The sequence below is a fragment of the Zalophus californianus genome, chromosome 13 (genome assembly GCF_009762305.2).
Source record: "Zalophus californianus isolate mZalCal1 chromosome 13, mZalCal1.pri.v2, whole genome shotgun sequence".
Lineage (NCBI taxonomy): Eukaryota > Metazoa > Chordata > Mammalia > Carnivora > Otariidae > Zalophus > Zalophus californianus.
Window position 1 is genome coordinate 6,334,270 of NC_045607.1, and position 19,450 is coordinate 6,353,719.

Below are 19,450 nucleotides of genomic sequence, written 5' to 3' on the forward strand. Positions count from 1 at the left end.
CACAGCAGGCACTTAATAAAGACCAAAAGAAAAAGAAACCTATGCTGCCGAAGGAGCTGGCTCCCAGGAACAGGCCCCCTGGAAGCAGCTGTGCTGCTGGGAGTCAGCAAGGCCCCTCCCTCTCCCGACTGGCCAGGCCAGCCTCCACTCCTGGGGCACAGAAAGCTGGGGGAGGGAGGCCCTGGCAGGTCTGGCTCAGAGCCCACCCATTGCAGGCCCCAGTGAGGCTTCCGGGAGGGTTCAGCCTGAGGGAGGGCAGGCACTTCTCCCTCCCTGGGGCCTGCAGCAAGGAAGGGGGAAAGTGGCCCCAGGTAGCGGGCGGGTGGGCAGGCAGGCAGCACCTCTGGGCCTGGCATCAGCCGCTCAGACCAGGCCTAGGGTGCCCATTACTTATCATTTTCCTGGCAGTTCTGGCCACCTCCTCCTCCCAGCTAGGAAGCCAGTTCCTTAGGACGGGAGAGGGGATGCTGCCAAGCCCCCGCTAACACAGAGACAGCCACCTGCTCTGATCCTTATTACACCAGCCATCCCATACTCCACACACCTGCCCACACTGCTCCATGACCCTCTGGCCCTCAGAGCATGATCCCTTTCCCTCCCTCCTGCCTTTTTCTCTCTGTCCTGCTTCTAAGCAACTCCATTTCTCCTAAAGCCCAAATATATCCCTTCCGTCCACCCAGTCTTAATTCCCTAAGAATCCAACAACCTCCTGACTCCCAAGCAGAACCCTCAGCCTCCCCCTGCCTTGACAAATCGTGCTTCCCCCACACCTCTGTTCTCCCACACCTCCAGTGTCCTCAAATCCTCAGGCAGATCCTCATCTGCCTTACCCACCTTACCCACCCCTGCCTTGAATGGCCCTGTGTACTGGAACTGACACTAACAGACCTCACTGAATCCTTACCACCATCCTGGAGGGCAGGCAACAACTGGGAGCTAAACCCATCTCCACCTCCATCACTGGAGGAGAGGCTGAGGCTCAGAGAGGTGGAGTAACTGGCTGGAGGTCACATAGCTACCGAGCCGCTGATCCAGAATTTGACCTTGGGACTGCCCACCCTGAAGTCAGTGCTCTGAACTGTCAGCTCCACAGTCTCCCCAACAGCCCCAGCCAGCCTGGAGTGGGGATGATCTTTACCCCCTCCAAGCCAAACACCCACATTCGGAGGGCAGCTTCCCCTGGCCTCCTTCACAAGAGCCACTTCTGAGTCATGCTTCACAAAGCATTTTTCTGCTCAACTTAAACTCCTGAAGTCTATGACAACACCTCTGAAGCCTGGTACTGCAATTTGTCCCAGGCTCTGGAGGAGTCAGTTAATTGGAGAGGGCATGGGTTTGGGGCCACCACAGGCTGGCACTCTTTGGGGGTTAGCGGGCTGGAAACAGTGACTGGCCCCGATCACTGAGAAGCCACAAACCCTAGAACGCGTAAGTATAAGCAGAACTCAGACTAAGACCCCTAAAACCGCAAAGCAGGAGAGGGTCAGAGAGGTTCACGCCAAAAGTCACATAGCCAGTAAATGAAACAGGGACTCCGGTGGGGAAAGAGGCTCCGAGAAGAGAAGGCTCCTGCCCAGAGTCACCAGGTAAGGTGGCAGAATGGGGGATTGTACTGAGGGTCAGGACCTATAACTCAGTCCACTGCTTTATCATGTTACCGACCTAATCCCAAACGAGAATACACCAATTTAAATTTGCAACTCAATACCCCCTCCCACTAGTAATTCCCTTGCCTCGCTCTATTTCCATACCACTCATCACCTTCTAATATACTTTACATACTTACGTTATTAGAACCTAAAGTCCAGGGGCGCCTGGGTGGCTCAGTTGGTTGAGCGTGCGACTCTTGATTTCGGCTCAGGTCATGATCTCAGGGTGGTGGGATCAAGCCCCGCCCTCAGCGTGGAGTCCGCTGTCCATCTCCCTCTGCTCCTCCTCTCCCCCCACCCCCTCCTCAGCTCATGCTCTCATTCTCTCTCAAATAAATAAATAAACAAAATCTAAAAAAAAAAAAAAAAGAAGAAGAAGAACCTGAAGTCCACACTAGATCAGGGATCTTTCATCTCTTCTGCTCCCTGGCATACTTTAAGCACTTAGAACAGTGCCTGCTCTATATAGTAAAAGCTCAGTGAACATCTGAATAAGTAAATTAGTCCAACAAACTTTTACTGAACACTGACTACAGCCAAGCTGCAAACTACAATTGCTTTGCTGCATCCCAAATCTACCTAGACATTAATGTTTGCTGAACCCTGAAACAAGCCAGGCTCCAGGAAGGAGCTTGCAAACCAATACAAATTCAAGCCAAACAAGTACAATTCCTTAAACAACTAAACTCTCAAAACTATAGCATGACACATCTCTGAACTGAAGAGAACCCACATTTCCTGGAGGCTCCCTCTGACAAGCAGTTCCACCTCACCCCCCAAAAAAGGCCCAGCAAGACTTAGAGAGTCTGCAGTCCCTTAACCTGGCCACCCACTGCCACATTCACAGCTGCTACATTTCCAGCACTGCTTTTGCTAAATAGGTCACAGTGAGATCTGCCACAGCCCAGGGGGTGAGTAGCACTAGGTACTCTGGCCCCCAGCTCATTTGTACCAGACGCTCCTTCCTGGGATGGCAGAAGAGAAGAAGGGTCCAGAAATGTCCTTGGCCTTCTGGCCCTCTCCTTGATGCTGTCCAGTTTCTCCTCGTAGGAGGGCAGCTGGGTGGGCAAAATCAGAGCTACCTCTGAAAGGGTGAGGTCTGCAGACATGAACTCCCTGGGTTCCTGCAGCAATTCCCCAGGAGCCTCCCCTTCAGCCAGCAGGGATAGGGTGTCCAGTGATTCCCAGGTGCATCTGGGGTTGGTTGAACCAGACTGCAGAGGCAAGACTTTGAGATTTTAATATATGGCTTTCGACCAAAGCCAAAAAGCTGTTCCAAGAAGTCCTGAGTTCATTTGTCTCAGTCCAAGGGAGAGAACAGCAATCTCAGGAGAGACTGTTCCAGAGAAAAGGAAGGCATTCCAGAAGTGCTGCCCTGCGTCTGAATGGTCTTCCAGAAGAGGAAACCAAAACAGTCTCCGTCAGCCCCTCCCCCCAGCCAATGAGCTACAATAACAGCAGCTGCAGCAAACATTTACTAAGCTTTGCTGTGCTGGGTACTGGGCATAACCTGCCGCAGATGTGGGCCTGCCACCGATCCCTGCTCCACCTTCCAGCTGTGTGACTTCAGGCACTCACTGCCTCTCTGAACCAAAGTCTCGTTTGCAAAATGAAAAATAACTCGATCTACTTCATAGGATTGCTGTGGGAGCTCACCGAGATAATGCTTAGCCCATTGCCTGCCACACAGTAGCGCTTAATAGGAGGCAGTGCCTTCAAAGAAAAGGACCGGCCTATACTGAGAAAAGCAAAACTACTTAAGAGGTTCCTAAAAGTCCTGTAAGCCATCATTGATATATTTAGTTATTTCCTAAGCGTTCGTTGATGCCTGTTTGTTTGTTTTCAAATAAACTAAGCCTCACGGCATCCTCGGGGTGGAAAGGGCGGAGGACAGAGTGACAGTCCTCGTGACAAAGGACGAAAACAAGGCCCCTGAAGGTCCGGGGAGGCGGACGGCAAGCACACGAGGAGGGGCCCTCTCCCCTCAAAACCCTCCAGGAGCAGGTTCAAAACATCGGACGCGGGGATGAAGTGGCTGGAGGCCATCATTAGCCGGGCAGTCGGCGCCAGGACTTTAATTCACCACTGCTAAGAAGTGGTCATCTTTTATCCCTAAAGAAAAAAATGCACGTCAGGGCCCAGACCCCGGGGGAATAAGTCAGCGCCCCGAGACGCCACACTCGTGCTTTCAACGCTGGGTCAGGCCCCGCAGAAATAAAAGAGATAGCGGCCCCTGTTCTGGAGAAGCAACGAGCCCCCCAGGACTCCAAGTGGGCATCGGGGCCCCAGAGGACACCCCCTGGGCGCCGGCCGGAGGAGGGGAGAGGGCGGCGGCGGCCGGGGGTCCCGGGCTCCGCTCACCTGGCAGCGGCGTTCTGCGCACCTGGCAGGGCCAGGCCCCAGCCGGCCGGGAGCCAGGCTGGGGTAGCCCCTGCTCGGAGAGGCCCGGCCCCCCGAAACAGCCGGCGGCGGCCCGGAACTCACCTGCAGTCGCAACCGCGCCGCCGCCGCCTGTCACTCAAGCGCACCCATAGCTGCACCGCGCAGGGCCGTGTGGCTCGCGGGCCGCGCCCCGCCTCCTCCCCCTCGGCCGCCCAATCGGGAGAGGCGGCACCGCGGATGGGGCGGGGCCAGGCGGGCAGTGCGGCCGGGGGCGGGGCCAGGAGAGCTTGGGGCGGGGCCGGGAGGGGCTGGCACGGTGAGCGCTGCGCTCTGACCTCACTGCTGCGCGCCGGAAGCAGCCCCCGCCAAGGTACAGGGGCCCGGCGGCCGGACCGCGGGGCCGGCGCGACCATGCCGGTCACCGGCAAGACTTTCCGCCGGCGCCGGGCCGACTCAGAGTCGGAGGAAGATGAGCAGGAATCAGAGGAGGTTCGGTACGTTTGGGATGGGGCTTCCAAGGGGCAAGAAGAGAGCCGGCTGCGGGACTTATCACCGGCCAGCCTCTTCTTTGTGAGCGGAAATTGTCCCTTTCTGCAGACAAAAACTGAGGCTCCTAGGGATGAGGCCGCCGCCCCAAGGCCGCACAATAGGGAGAGGTGTCCCCAGGATGCACGGTGGGTCTGACACCCAGTGGGTCTAAGCGCAGGGTCGCCTTCTGGACCATTGTGCTGGCGGCTCAGCATCTGAGCAGGGGTGCCAGTCGAAGCTGCCTTTTGAGTCTGAGTTCTGCGGAGGTTCTCTCAATCTTGTGCATTGCCTTTTTTCAGATTAAAACTAGAAGAGACCCGCGAGGTGCAAAACTTGAGGAAGAGGCCCAACGGGGTGAGGTGGGTGCCGCGGGGCGTGGGGGACGCGGAGGAGGAGGCGCAGATGACAGAGACACGCCCCTGCCTGGGTCGCCATCACAACTATCTCCTCAGACATAGCTCCTTCTCTTAACACACTGTACACCTTCCACTGCCCTGAAAGGAGTCCAGCGTTCTTTTAAAGACGTTTAACCAGGAGATGGCCTGAGCTGTGTGGTCTTGAGGTTTGCCCCAGAGGTGCAGAAACGGGTTACTAACTCGTGTTTTTATTGCACCCGATTGTGAAATGCACATTGATTGTTAAGAGTTTGGAAAATTTAGAACAGTGTAATCAAGAAAATAAGCAGCACCCCTAATTCTCCCATCCACAGGTAACCAGTGTTAACATTTAATGTTTTGGGTAATCTGTTTTTTTCCCTCACATTTCGGACATTAACATTTTCCAAAGCTTTTTTTAGTGGCTGCATAGTATCCCACCCCGTGCATGTGCCATACCTAATCCCCTACTTAGGGGTCATTTGTAGGGGACAGTAGGTCATTTGTAAAAGTTCACCAAATAAGGGTGCGATAAGTATTTTTCTACATTTGTCTTCAGCTTCATGTTCCCCAAAGGCAAAATCTTAGAAATGAGATTTCCAAGCCACGATAATGTCAAATGGCCTTGTAGGAGAGTGTACCACTTCACCGTAACCCCCAGCCAGCATCTAAAGTACTTGCTGAACTCTGTTTTATGCTTGTAGGCTTTTCCAGCTTTTCCACCAAAGCCTACACCAGCTTTGGTGCCCACTCCTTAGAAATTGCCTTTGCTCTAATGTTACAACATACAAACTTCCTAAGTGTTTTCCTCATATCTCAATTATGCAATTTCTATCTCTCTCTCTCTCTCTCTCTCACTCTCTCACTCACTCACTCACTCACTCACTCACTCTTACTCTCTCACTTTTCCTTTTTGTTTTTGCTCAGTGCTGTGGCCCTGCTGGTGGGAGAGAAGGTACAAGAAGAGACCACCCTAGTGGTGAGTTGTGGGGCCCTCCCTGGATAATGGGGAGTTGTGGCTGCTCTCCAGTGGGTGATTGTGTTTAAAAAAAAAAAAAAAGTCCGCTGCCAATTATATAGATGCTTCTTCTCAGCTGTGTTTGCTTTCTGCAGGATGACCCCTTTCAGATGAAGACGGGCGGTATGGTGGACATGAAGAAACTGAAGGAAAGAGGCAAAGATAAGTAAGTACAGACCTTACTTGATACACACTAACCTGTAGCCCCTGCCTGGGTCTGTGTGACCCCAGATAGTTGGGGCCTGCAGCAGCAGCTTTAGTGGGACATCCTGAAGTATCCTTCGTGCTTTGTAAAGGGTATGCAGCTTAAAAACAAATGAAAGCAAAACTCTTTTCTTTCTTTTTTATTTATTTATTTATTTATTTTAGAGAGGGAGCGTGCACGTCCACACACGTGCTGGGCGAAGGGCAGAGGGAGAGAGAGAATCTCAAGCAGACTCCCAGCTGAGCGCAGAGCCCAGCATGGGGCTCGATCCCACGACCCTGAGATCATTACCTGCGCTGAAATCAAGAGTCAGATGCTCAACTGACTGAGCTACCCAGGCATCCCAAAAGCAAAAACTCTTGAAAAGTTAGCTTAGTGTGTTGCGGATACTCTGTTTCTGTAAAGGTGTATTGTTTAGTGTGTTTCAAACCCATGTGGAAGTTTTGTTTTTCTTTTTTAAGAAACATACAAAAACACAATTATAAAAATAATAGAGGGTGCCTGGGTGGCTCAGTTGGTTGGGCGACTGCCTTCAGCTCAGGTTATGATCCTGGAGTCCTGGGATCGAGTCCCACATCGGGCTTCCTGCTCAGCAGGGAGTCTGCTTCTCCCTCTGACCCTCTTCCCTCTCATGCTCTCTGTCTCTCATTCTCTCTCTCTCTCAAATAAATAAAATCTTTAAAAAATAAAAAATAAATAAAAATAATAGAAAAGTAAGAAATAAAAGTATCTACTCCTTCCCCAGAGAAATCTCCAGAGGCCAACAGTTTGCTTGCTTCTGTTTCTTCTATTTACATGATGTACTTTTCTGTGTTTTGTTTTGTTTTTTTTTTTGTATAACATCAAACTCGGCCTCACTGAGTTGTGACTTTAAGACTGTGCTTCATTGCTTCTCCTTACAGGATCAGCGAAGAGGAAGACCTCCACCTGGGGACATCATTTTCCGCAGAAACCAACCGAAGGGATGAGGATGCCGACATGTGGGTATCAGTCTGGCTGTGAGCAGTTCGGGGTTCGCTTCAGCCAGATAGAGTGCAAGATGTTTAGTCACAGATGACATTTTTAGAATTACCCAAAGGCAGCGAAGGTGGCCCCTGTCACCCCACCTCCCAGGCTTTTCTAAAAATTCTTTAAAAAGTGGTTCTTGGGAGTTTAGATTCCTTGACTAGTAATATTTTTCCTAAACACTGTAGAAATAAACATTGGATTTGCCCACTTTTTTGCTAACAAGGCTGTTAAACAGATGACTACCATCTGCCATTACCTTTCTATTTTCAGTGAACCTTCCATATATTAACACCGATAGATTGGGAGGGCATAATCTCATAATAGAGGTTGGATGCTTTAAGCTGAAAAAATTTTGCTTGATGAAAAAACTCAAGTTATTTTTATGTTTCTCATTTTTCCACGGACTGATGAAAACTTCATGGACCATCACTGCTCTGTGGGCCAGTGTTGGGGACCACTAATTTTATAAATGTTTGTTGTTGTTTTTAGAGAGAATTTTTTTTTTTAAGATTTATTTAAGAGAGAGAGAGCGCGAGCAGGGGGGGAAGGGCTGAGAGAGAGAGAAGCAGATCCCTGCCAAGTGGGGAGCCAGACATGAGGCTCGATCCCAGGACCCCAAGATCATGACCTGAGCTGAAGGCAGACACTTTATAACCAACTGAGCCATCCAGGTGTCCCAGGGACCACTAACTTTAAAGACAGGTTTTGTGAGCCTCCTGCCTCTCTCTGAGGCCTGTGGCATTCTCATTTCAGGATGAAGTACATTGAGACAGAGCTGAAGAAGAGGAAAGGGATTGTAGAACACGAGGAACAGAAAGTCAAGCCGAAGAATGCAGAGGACTGTCTTTACGAACTTCCTGAAAACATCCGTGTTTCCTCAGCAAAGAAGACCGAAGAGATGCTTTCCAACCAGATGCTGAGTGGCATCCCCGAGGTGGACCTAGGCATCGAGTACGTTTCAGACCCCTTCTGGCCTCTGCTCTGCTTTCCAGTGAAGGGGACTGTTTCTTCCCTGTCTCCTTGGAAACCCACAAATAATAACTATATTTTCTTTGGCAGGCTGAGATTCTTGTGCCCACAGTCTGTAAAGGATTGGTCAGTGTTGTTAGACTTAAGGGAAAGTCTCCTGAACGCAAAAGTGTGATGTTTTGTTTATTGAGAAATAATTAACACGTAACATATTGGTTTCAGGTATATAACAGAATGATTCAGTATTTGTTATACAGGTGTTTATTTTTATTTAATCTTTGTTCACAGCTCTTCAGCTGTTTTTTTTTTTTTTAAGCTTTTATTTATTTATTCATGAGAGACAGAGGGAGAGAGAGAGACAAGCAGAGGGAGAAGCAGGCTCCCAGGGAGCAGGGAGCCCGATGCAGGACTCGATCCCAGGACACTGGGATCATGACCTGAGCCGAAGGCAGACGCTTAACCATCTGAGCCACCCAGGCGCCCTCTTCAGCTGTTCTAATCAGATCCTTGTTTCCCTCTCCTTTATTCTGGCAGGAGCAATGTTAAAGGCTTACCCATCTCATGATCCTCCTCTTCATTTTTTGCAAAACATCTGCTCTAACACTGGATTGTCATGGAAGAAAATGATGGTCAGAATCTTCTTTGGGTGTAGTAGGAAGTTGGGTTCTCGCCTCTTTTCTGGCCTTACTAGCTCTGAGCCTTGAGCAGTTCTCTTTCCTTCTCTGAGGCTCAGTTTCCTCTTGACCAGGAGAGGACAGTATGTCCTGTATCTCCGACAGCTGTGAGAACGGCACTGTAGAAGAGTAGGTCAACTGTGGAGCACTGTGCTCCAAGAGAGGATCTCCTTATGCACTGGTGGGCTTCCAGCCTGACCGTCAGTTCTGTCTGAGGACCAACAGTGAGACGGTCTAATACATGGCGTGGCTCCTTTCTCCCCGCAGCGCTAAAATAAAAAATATCATTTCCACGGAGGATGCCAAGGCCCGTCTGCTGGCAGAGCAGCAGAACAAGAAGAAAGACAGTGAGACATCTTTCGTGCCCACCAACATGGCCGTGAATTACGTGCAGCACAACCGATGTAAGCTTTTCTGGGGAAGTAGCCCCGCCCTGCCGGGGAGGTCCCCTGGTTCCCATATTCTGTCTGATGTGTCCCCTGGTCTCTTTTGATCCAGTTTATCACGAGGAGCTCAATGCCCCCATACGGAGAAACAAAGAAGAGCCCAAAGCCCGACCCTTAAGAGTGGGTGACACAGAGAAGCCAGAGCCGGAGCGTGAGTGCAGCAGAGGCTGCGGGGCTTCCTGGAGCAGTCATCAGGGCCTATGGAGGCAGGGGGGCCTCTGCAGGGGTGGAGCTTGGGCTTTGGGGCCAGGGCACCCGGTTTCCACTCCATGCTCCAGACCATGGCCATTTGCCTTCCCCTTTCCAAGCCTCGGTTTACTTACCTGTGAATGGGGACCGTCATAAAACCAACCATTTGGGGTTGCCCTGAGGATTCCCTGGGCTATCAAATATAATAGAGACTTAAAAAATTAGGACATTTCAATAAGCAAAAATCAATTCAAAGTTACCCACAATGTCACCCAAAGATGAGCGCGTTGACATTTTTATGTACAACCTTCCAGACTTTAAAAAAATATGTATATAGAAATGCATATTGTATACATATATAATAGGATCTCATAGTGTTTCACTCAGTAGTGTGCCCTGCATGTCTCTCTGTGACAGTAAATACATAATTTCCTGTTTAGTGGCTATTTCATGTTCTATTGTATGGATATACTGCAGTTCCCTCTGGTTGGACACTTAGGTTGTTTCTCATTTTTCCCTATTTAAACACTGTATTTACCTATATCGTGTCCTCAGGCTACATACCAATAAGTCGCCAAAGGCTCCTCTAGACGTGGGGCAATTTGATCCCCTGCTGGCAGTGTCCCCCTGAGCCCCTTTCCCTCATGCTAACCAGCCTGGGCGGGGGGGCGGGGGGGTCTCCCTTTTCATCAACAACAGGATGATCCTAAGGAAATGCTGAAGTTGCTGAGGCGTCTGAAAAATCCAGGCTGTTGTTTTCCCTTCCCTCTCACTTGAGAAATTAGTTTCTCTAACACCTTGGTTGCATAGTCTTTGATTCCTAGAGCTTTGTGTCATTCACACAGTAAGCAAGGACTTTGGAGTCATGAGACTTGGCTTCCACTCTCAACCTCCCTTCACTTTCTGAGCAACCGTGAGGAAGTCACCTAAGCTCTCTGGACAGTGGTGGCAACATGCCCCTGTTAGAATTGCGGTGAGGGGTAAAAGAAGTTGTATCTGAAAGTACTGGGCACTTTGTACATAGTCAAACTCTCACTGCACCCACCGACTGGTCACCTAGTCTGATGCTGTGTCACCATATGCCACCATACTGTCACCTGACCCCACCTTCTGTTTATTTTCATTCACTCAATAACAGGTATTCACTGAGGCCCTACTGTGTTCCTATTCACGAGGGTAGGCACCTGGGGCTCCTGTGTGGAATGAGACAGGCGTGGTCCTACCCTAAGCAGAGCCTCTCAGCGGCTTGCAGCATGGCAGACAGCTTTTCTTCTTTCCCTTTGTAGGATCCCCTCCTAACCGCAAGCGTCCTGCTAATGAGAAGGCCACCGACGACTATCACTATGAGAAGTTCAAGAAGATGAACAGACGGTACTAAGGGTGGCGAAAGGGAGACGTGCAGAATGGGGTGTAAATAGCACTGTCCCTTCCATACCCTCCCCCCGCCCCAACAAAACGCTTCCTGGACAGAAGTTGGCTTATTTGCCAGCAGACCATTCCAAAAACAGACTCTATTAGCCCTGCTGCTTACCTGCTGGATTTTTCAGGCACCGCATTTGTAACCTTTTGAAACAAAACGTGTAGTTTCCCTATTTGAGGGCAAACTCTATTCTTGTGAGCATTATTAAATCTTGTTTGTAAATATGTTGACTTTCTCTTAATATTGGCCCCAGGGCAGGAGGAAACAGCTGTATTCAGAGTGAGATGAAACCCTTTAGATTGTGCTGTTAATTATTAATATATGCAATCCTGTGTTCTACGTTCAAATACCTGGAGTTCAGAAATGCATCCTGCACTGTTTATGCTGGATCCAGCTGACAGCGGAAAAATCTAGGATGGAATCAAAGGGACACTGGCATTTTCTGACTTTTACAAAGTTACCTATTTCTTTTCATTAAGAAAGAAAAAGAATTTCTATCATTTTCAGCACTTAAGTATTAAATATGAAACAAATCCAACCTTCTTGTTTGTATTGTGTCTCCTTCTACCAACACTAGGTAATGTGTTGCGAGCCTGGGGCGTGGGCAGCTCAATGCAAAACTCAGTTACTGAGAGAGTTTCTCATTGAGTTTGAGAGATGTGGACAAGCTCCAACCTGCTGGCTGCCGGGGGTGGTTCCCCCTGTGCTGTCATTTTCCTGAGGCACTTAACACAGGTCAAGATGAGAAAAGATGAGCAGGTTGGTTGACCCCGGGCTGATTTTTAGAGTGGGTGTTGTGGCTTAGAAGAGTTCGGCTTTGGAGTCTGAGCTGGGCGCTGCTCACTGCCTATTATACCCTTGTACAAATCTCTTTCCCTCCGAGTCTGGTTTCTCATCTGTAAAATGGAGATAGTTCTTATATTTTTTCCTCCATTAGAATGCATGATCAGTGAAGGCAGGAATCATGGATGCCTTGTTTTTTTTTCTTGAATTCCCCAGGGTCTAGTCCATAACCCAACACATGGGCAATCCTCAAAACCATGAATGAATGGGTGAATGAGTGCAAGTAACTTTTGGGTGGAGAAATCTGAGGAATGCTACCTCATCTAGGTGGTGAAGGTCAGTAACAGTCATAAATAATGTCACTAGTATGTATCCTTCATATGTCATGAAAATAGCCCTCTACCCTTGTAAATGATGTTCCTCCCTAACGCTCATATCCCCAGTCTAATCATGAGAAAACATCACATCCCAATAGTGGGGTATCTTACAAAAGATTTGACCAGCACTCCCCCAAAACTGTCAAGGTCATCAAACCAAGGAGAGCTTGAGAAATAGTCTTATCCAAGGAGGAGCCTAAGGAGACATGAGAAGGAAATGTAATGTATCTTGGACGGGATCCTAGATCAGATACAGGACATCAGGTGAAAAGGGAAAATGAACAAACTTTAGTTATATCAATATAGGTTCGTTAATTTTAACAAGTGTAAAATGCTAATATGTTACTAATACGGGAAATTACGTGGGAGGGTATATAGGACCTCTCTGTACTGTCTTCTCCATTTTTCCATAGATCTAAAATTATTCCCCGAAAATAGTCTTATTTTTCAAAAACGCCCCCCGCTGCCCCCTGCGCTCCCCTCCCGGAAGCAGGAAAGGGCTCTGCCCCCCACAGGCATGGCGGCGGCGGCGCGAGGAGACCCGCCCCGCACAAAGATGGCGGCCACGGCGGGGCGGAGCCGGAAGCGCGGTCTGGCCGGAGCGCCGGTCTGGGGAAGCGCAAGAACGCGCGGGGCGGCGCGGGTCCGGGTATGAAGCTGGGCCGGGCCGCACTGGGCCTGCTGCTGCTGGCGCCGTTGGCGGTGCGGGCGGTGGAGCCCATCAGCCTGGGACTGGCCCTGGCCGGCGTCCTCACCGGCTACATCTACCCGCGCCTCTACTGCCTCTTCACGGAGTGCTGCGGCCAGAAGCGCAGCCTCAGCCGGGAAGGTAGGACGGGCGGGGCGGGCGTCCGAGGCGGGCGTCGGGCGACCGGCGGGGCCGCGGGCCGCAGCCGCAGCGGCCGGGCTGGGGCGGCGCCTGGCTCCCGGCCACGACCACGGGCGGCCCGGTGTGGCCGGACACCGGAGCAGGCGGGTTGCGAGCCGGGCCACTTCCTCCGCCGAGAGTTTCGCTTCTTCCCAGCCGGAGGCAGGAGGGATGGTGGACGGCGGCCGAACCGCAGCCCTGTCTGTCCTGCGGGGCGCGGAGCAGGGGCAGGGCTGGCCGGGGGAGGCCTCCAGGCCCACCGCCACCTGCGGGCCGAGTGCTGACGACGTACCCCAGCGTTTCACGCGGTGCTCGAAGAGCTTAGCTGGCTCTCATGCGCGCCGGTGCACTTAGCCAGATTTCGCCAGACACGCAGACACCCCCTCCCTGACTAGCTTTGTTTTTCCCAGCGCTGCAGAAGGATCTGGACAGCAAGCTCTTTGGACAGCATCTTGCAAAGAAAGTCATCTTAAACGCTCTGTTCGGCTTCATAAGCAACCCGAAGCCCAAGAAACCTCTCACCCTCTCTCTGCACGGGTGGACGGGCACGGGCAAAAATTTTGTCAGCAAGATCATCGCGGAGAATATTTACGAGGGCGGTCTGAACAGTGACTATGTCCACCTGTTTGTGGCCACGCTGCACTTTCCACATGCCTCCAACATCACCCTGTATAAGGCAAGAGCAGATTTTTGAGAATCCTTCCTGGGTGAGGCCGGGTTTCTTTGTCGTGGGGTGGGATTTGGGAATTCCGTGTTGGAGTGAGTGAGCCCTTGAAGACGTCTACACGTGTGGGTTCCCCCTTTGAAAGGTATGGAAGTTAGGGTTTGAGGCTGTATGGAGCAGTTATACCGTCCCAGCTTCGTGGTGGTTGCTGAAAACAGGCTCTGTATGACACTCTTCAGTAAGTGGGGTTAGACATGGATGTCATCACATCCAACCTAAAGATCATCACATCTAACTTATTTTGTAAAAGAGGAAACATTTCTAGAAAGGCCTGAGGTGGTTTAGCCGAAGTGTTACAAACTGCTTTTACAGTTTAACTTACTGATGAATAGCCTGGACTTCGGCAGCAGACACACCTGGTTGTGAGTCCTAACTCTTCCACCTGCCGGCTGTGTAATCATGGGACTGAAGAAGGCTGGTGGACACAGGATATGTATTAACATCGCCATTTAAATGACCAGGACCAGCAACTGAGTGATACAGCATTGCTGTGGTATCCGCACAGCACAGGAATTACAGTCCGTGTGGGGCTTTGGAACCAGGCAGGGCGGGATTCAGATCCCAGCTCCTATCACATACTAATATTGTGATCTCGGGCAAGATGATGAAGTCTATGCCTCAGTCTCCCAGTCTGTAAAATGGATATGATAACACGCACTGCACGGAGCTTTGGTGAGGAACCAAAGAGCTTGTGTGTGTAAAGTTCTTAGCATGGTGCCGAGCATACAGTAAGCACTCTGTGAATGCGACCATTGTGGAAGCATTTGTAGCACTGATGCTTCTGCCATTTGTTTCTGTTGCACTCGCTGAGAACTTTGGCTTTTCCCCCTTGTCATTCAGGACCAGTTACAGTTGTGGATCCGCGGCAATGTGAGCGCCTGTGGGAGGTCCATCTTCATATTCGATGAGATGGACAAGTTGCACGCTGGCCTCATAGATGCCATCAAGCCTTTCCTAGACTATTATGACCATGTGGATGGGGTCTCCTACCAGAAAGCCATCTTCATATTTCTCAGGTAAGGTCAGGGCGGGGACCCGCTTGAAGAACCCTGAGCCCAAGTCTGTGGGCTCCAGGATGAGACCCAGTCCTCACTCACCGGAATTCTGTTGCAGCAATGCTGGAGCAGAAAGGATCACAGACGTGGCTTTAGATTTCTGGAGAAGTGGGAAGCAGAGGGAGGAGATCAAGCTTAAAGACATGGAGCCAGCCTTGTCTGTGTCGGCCTTCAATAACAAGAACAGTGAGTGCCCACTGTTACTAATCCCTCGCATTTGTGATCCTATGTCCCTAAGTTACAGATCTTCGGCATCACCATGGCCTGGGAGCTGGCTAGAAATGCCAATTCTCGGTCCCTTCCCCAGACCTACTGAGGCAGAATTTCTTGGAAGAATCTGTGTTAAACTCCAGGTGACTTTCATACACCCTAAAGTTTGGAAAGTGCTGTTTGAAAGAAAGAGGGACATTCTTGATCATCGAGGTCTTAAAGAAGTAGGGAACTAATTTTAGCTAAATCCTTTTCCTTTGTGGAAGAAAAGCAGGCGGTTGAGCAAAGAAGGCTGCTATGGGTGCCTCCAAAAGAGAGGACCTGTCGGGTCCCTTTCTTTCAGTGTTTTGCCCTGGAACTTTGAGGAGATTCTGTGCCCCAGATTAACAGCCAAGCAGTGGGCGGGCCCTTGTTCTGCACTGGGCGCCTTGTAGAACACTCTACCTGCAGATTTCCTTTGATCTCCACAATAACCTTGTGGGTTAGAAACTGTCATCGTCCCCACAGAAACGGAGGCTCAAAGGGAGCCGCTTGCCCAAGGCTGCCCAGCCTGTTTGGTGTCTCTGGTCCCAGAGCCTGAGCTTTTCACTGCCCAGCTCATGGTTTTTCCAGTGAACTCACACACCTTTGACCTTGAACCCTTGGCAGTGGGAACTCCCCATGATGCAGAATGACTCACCGGGTAACCTGGGAGCTACGTGGGCTGTTACCATTTAAGTCTGCTCTGTTCAGTTTCCTTCTTGAGCTTAGAGAACAAAAGTTCTCCTTTGAAACAAGGAATTCATTCTATTGCAGGGATATGTGAACAGTATCAGGTGTTATATATCCATTTGTGTAGCCGGAATATTACTGATGAAAGCCAGGATATTTTGTACACTGTTAGATGGTTCCTTGGCATGCAAACAGTATGAACACATGCACTAGAAATCTTAGCCTAAACGCTTCAGCAAGGTGAGGCCGGTTGCCTAGAACCCACATTCTGGGGGGTTATAAAGGGTTCCAGAGTATAAGCTTCAGAATCACATGGACCTGGCTCAGCCATTTACTAACAGGCGGATGGCTGAACTCATTCATTCCACAAGTGTTTATTGAGCACCTACTAGGTGGCGGGCACTGGTCCCAAAACTGGGGACATAGTAGTGAACAAAAGCAAATCCTTATCCTCATGGGGTTTACATCCTAATAATAATAAATAAGGAAGGAAATGGGTCAGGTGATGAGTATTTGTATCTATATAGAAGTAGAGATATATTTTCCTCTCCAATAGGTAAAAAGTCAGTCAATAACAAGGCTTTGGGGGTGCTGGAATGAGGATGGGCTGCAGTTTTAAATAGAGTGATCAGGGATGGCTCACTGAGGGTAACATTTGAGCTGATCCGAGGACTGAAGGGGTGAGCCATGTGGTTACCACAGGGAACAGCATTCTGTCAGAGGGAACAGCATGTGCAGGAGCACTGAGGTAGGGGTGTGCCCAGGGTCACTGAGGAACAAAGGAGAAAGGGGTTGGATGAGAGGCAAGACTTGCACTGGGCATTCTGGTCATGGAAGGCCTAGAGGGCCATAGGGAGGCTTTGGGTTTGACTCCCAATGGAGGAGGGTGCCCCTGGAGTGTTTTGAGCAAACGGTGACGTGACCAGCCGTGGTTTTAACAGGACCACGCTGGCTGCTGGGGGGAGAGTGGACTGAAGGTGGCAGGGGCAGGGACACCAGGCAGGAGCTATGCTGCAGCAGCCCAGGGGCAGGTGCTGGTGGCCCGGCCCCTCATGCTAGTGGTGGGATCGGGCAACACAGTGGGATGAGGTTGCGTTTTGAAGGGAGAAGCCTACAGAAGGTAGAGTAAGATTTCCTCAGGGATTGGTGTGGGAGTGAGAGGGCACTGACTCAAGGATCCGGCTTGAGCTGTGGAAGGGTGGCACTGCCATTTCGGGGGACAGGCTGTCGAGTTGCAAGTTGGTGGGGCCGGGCGCGAGATGGAGACAGGCGTGGACGGTGAGCGCGGCACCCCTGTAGAGACGGGCAAATGGCTGACCGTTCCAGTGGGGTTCCGGCAGGACACTCAGGCTGAGGGTAAAAATGGGGAGTGGTCCGTAGATGGTTTTTCAAGAGACCCCGTCGGAGATCATTTTTTCGCCAGAACACTCTTCCTGTGGTCGGGTTCTTGTCGTTCCAGCTCTGCCCAGAGGTCACCTCCGGGCTGTGGCTGCCCACTCTGGCCAAGTAGTCTGTCCTCCTTGCCCACTCACCCCATCTCAGTGCTCACAGCCCCTGGCACTATCTGAAATCGTCTGTGTACTGGCTTGTCAGGTTGTGAACCCCTGAGGGCAGCGTCCATGTCTGCCCAGCTCCATGCTCTCTCCCCAGGGCCCAGGGCTTGCGCAGCGCAGAGCAGGCCTTCAGGAAACGAGCTGTCCCCCCTTTGTTACTGCTTGGCCATTGGTTTTTGTTCTTTCCCACGGCCGACTCCACCCTATCCAGGCAGTGAGATCTTTATGGAGCACCAGCTTTGTGCAAAGCGCTGCTGGGAAAGGAAAGTGGACACTCCAGTTATGATTTGTAATAAGATGTATTTGCTCTTTGTCCCCGTTTCTGGCACAGATCTAAAATGCTCAGAATTTTCTAAGTGACAAGAGCCATAAAACTGTCTTGATATTCATAACAAACCTGTTAACCACACCTGAGTCTGTGTTAATAAGGGTCCTTTGGGGAAGCATCTGAAGGGCATAGTCTGGTTTCCAGGGGGACCAACCATGTGACTGGAGGGTTGGAACTTTCAGTCCCTGGCTGCTGGGGAGAGGACAGGGGTGGAGGTCGAATGAGTCGCCAATGCCCAGTGATTTGATCATGCATGCCTATGGAATGAAGCCTCCATAAAAACCCAGAAGAATGGAGTTCAGAGAGCTTCCGGGTTGAACATAATGGAGATTTGGGGAGAGTGGTCCTCTGGAAGGGGGCATGGAAGCTTCACATCCTTTCTGCATTCCCTGCCCTCTGTGTCTCTTCCATCGGGCTGTACCTGAGTGGTGTCCTTTAACTGAGCTGAACTGTAGCGCACCCAGCTGGTGTTGGAGAATTGCTTGGTGGTGTGGGGGGAAAAAAAAAAAAAAACACACATGTAGGAATGGGTGTCAGAGTGAGACCAGGCTCGAGGCCCCAGAATGAAGCGGCAAAGCGGAAGGGAAGCCATTCACCTCTGCAGGCGCTGGGTGCGATCCAGTGGGCACGCTGTCGTCAGGAGGGAGCAGGTGCTGGGTCCTCCTGGGAAACCAGGAGGGGATGTGACTGGGTCACGGGGTGGGTGCCGAGCCCACACTCGTCCAGGGTGAAAATACACAGCAAAGGCTATGCCCTGTGGCCGCACCAGAGCACTGCTGTCACCCAGTATTGCTCGGACGGTTCCAGTTCCTGGTCCCTCGGTGCACGCTGCGTGGTTTGGACGTGCGGGCAGCTGCCCTGTCGCTGTCCGGTGAGTCCCAAGTTCCCCAAGTAAGGGAGCAGCTCATCCTCCCCTGGGGCCTCCTCTCTCCTTGCGCCAGCCTGGAAAGCTGGTTCCCCCCACACCCCACTCCGCCTCTCTGCATGCTCCCGGCACCCTGGGCTGGTGCGCCTCTCTCCCGCTTCGGATCTGTAGGTCTATCTGAGAGGCCTCCCCTGAGCCAGAGGCCTAAGGAAGGTGCCACGTGTCCTGTGCTTGGCTTTTGTGGAGGCACCGAGCCCCCGGGTTATAGCTGACTCACTGGATTGGGGGCTCCACCTCCGGGTCTGGCCCTCAGTGGACACCCCATGGATGTGTGTTGGATGGATGGGGGGGGCAGGTGGACAATGGATGAACAACACCTTTTTCTTCTTCCCAGGTGGCTTCTGGCATAGCAGCTTAATTGACCGAAATCTCATTGATTATTTTGTTCCCTTCCTCCCCCTGGAATATAAACACCTAAAAATGTGCATCAGAGTCGAAATGCAGGCCCGAGGCTTTGAAATTGACGAGGACATTGTAACCAAAGTGGCTGACGAGATGACATTTTTCCCCAAAGAGGAGAGAGTTTTCTCTGACAAAGGCTGCAAAACTGTGTTCACCAAGTTAGATTATTACTATGATGACTGACGGCCCCGGAGTCACTGCTTCGAGTTGGAGGAGAAGGAACTCAACACCCAGCTCTCTTCCCAGACCTCCCCCGGCTCTGTACTCCGGAAGAGGACTAAAGGGAATGCTTCCTGTGGAACAGGATGGGAATTTACCTGGGCAGGTTGCATCCAGCGGAGCCTGCAGGCATCAGACCCTACAGATCGTGGACTTCGGAACAGCCCCTGGAGCCTTCAGAGGAGGAAGCAGCCAGCTCCCAGTCTGCTCAGCCTAGGGCTCATGATTTTTTAAAAAATCATGTTTTAATTTCAAGTGTTTCTGTTTCAAGGAAAGACGTGTAAGTTTTACTGAAAATGTGGTGACTTTATTTAAAATGGTTTTTACCATTATGAGAAACTTTTCAGACTTTACATTTCTGGCTTTGTGTGTGTTTTTTTTTTTTTTAAGTTCCTGTCACCATATCGCATACCGGGATATCTTTACCGCAAAA

At 50.9% G+C, this 19,450-nt stretch overlaps 3 protein-coding genes across 9 annotated transcripts in view; 2 read left to right on the top strand and 1 right to left on the bottom strand.

Annotated features, from left to right (window-relative positions):
* Positions 1-4,146, bottom strand: part of USP20 (ubiquitin specific peptidase 20) — a 41,931-nt gene extending 37,785 nt beyond the window's left edge. For all 5 annotated transcript variants that reach the window (XM_027616602.2, XM_027616599.2, XM_027616598.2 and 2 more), the window contains exon 1: positions 4,011-4,146. The gene's annotated coding sequence lies outside the window, so the exon portion shown is untranslated. The remainder of the gene's footprint in view (positions 1-4,010) is intronic.
* A 238-nt stretch (positions 4,147-4,384) lies between these two features.
* Positions 4,385-11,400, top strand: C13H9orf78 (chromosome 13 C9orf78 homolog). 2 transcript variants are annotated; one of them, XM_027616948.1, is made up of 9 exons: positions 4,387-4,525; positions 4,859-4,918; positions 5,861-5,912; positions 6,047-6,117; positions 7,059-7,136; positions 7,918-8,115; positions 9,075-9,211; positions 9,306-9,404; positions 10,729-11,400. In XM_027616948.1, the coding sequence occupies exons 1-9, from the start codon at positions 4,443-4,445 to the stop codon at positions 10,818-10,820; spliced, it is 870 nt and encodes a 289-aa protein (XP_027472749.1). In that variant the 5' UTR covers positions 4,387-4,442; the 3' UTR covers positions 10,821-11,400. The 2 variants fall into 2 exon arrangements, with proteins under 2 accessions (XP_027472750.1, XP_027472749.1); XM_027616949.1 differs by lacking the exon at positions 4,859-4,918 and having other exon boundaries at positions 4,385-4,525.
* Positions 11,401-12,625: 1,225 nt separating this feature from the next.
* On the top strand, positions 12,626-19,362 carry TOR1A (torsin family 1 member A). Of its 2 annotated transcripts, none has more exons than XM_027615655.2 (5): positions 12,626-12,851; positions 13,301-13,566; positions 14,455-14,630; positions 14,728-14,855; positions 18,731-19,362. In XM_027615655.2, the coding sequence occupies exons 1-5, from the start codon at positions 12,674-12,676 to the stop codon at positions 18,979-18,981; spliced, it is 999 nt and encodes a 332-aa protein (XP_027471456.2). In that variant the 5' UTR covers positions 12,626-12,673; the 3' UTR covers positions 18,982-19,362. The 2 variants fall into 2 exon arrangements, with proteins under 2 accessions (XP_027471456.2, XP_027471457.2); XM_027615656.2 differs by having other exon boundaries at positions 18,828-19,351.
* The last annotated feature ends 88 nt before the right edge of the window (positions 19,363-19,450 follow it).

Excerpts from the sequence above, each read along its gene's own strand:
- TOR1A (XM_027615655.2), top strand. The coding sequence starts at position 12,674 with ATGAAGCTGGGCCGGGCCGCACTGGGCCTGCTGCTGCTGGCGCCGTTG. Across the intron at positions 13,567-14,454 it reads CCAACATCACCCTGTATAAG|GACCAGTTACAGTTGTGGAT; the intron begins GCAAGAGCAGAT and ends CTTGTCATTCAG. Across the intron at positions 14,631-14,727 it reads GCCATCTTCATATTTCTCAG|CAATGCTGGAGCAGAAAGGA; the intron begins GTAAGGTCAGGG and ends ATTCTGTTGCAG.
- C13H9orf78 (XM_027616948.1), top strand. The coding sequence starts at position 4,443 with ATGCCGGTCACCGGCAAGACTTTCCGCCGGCGCCGGGCCGACTCAGAG. Across the intron at positions 5,913-6,046 it reads AAGAAGAGACCACCCTAGTG|GATGACCCCTTTCAGATGAA; the intron begins GTGAGTTGTGGG and ends TGCTTTCTGCAG. Across the intron at positions 7,137-7,917 it reads AGGGATGAGGATGCCGACAT|GATGAAGTACATTGAGACAG; the intron begins GTGGGTATCAGT and ends TTCTCATTTCAG.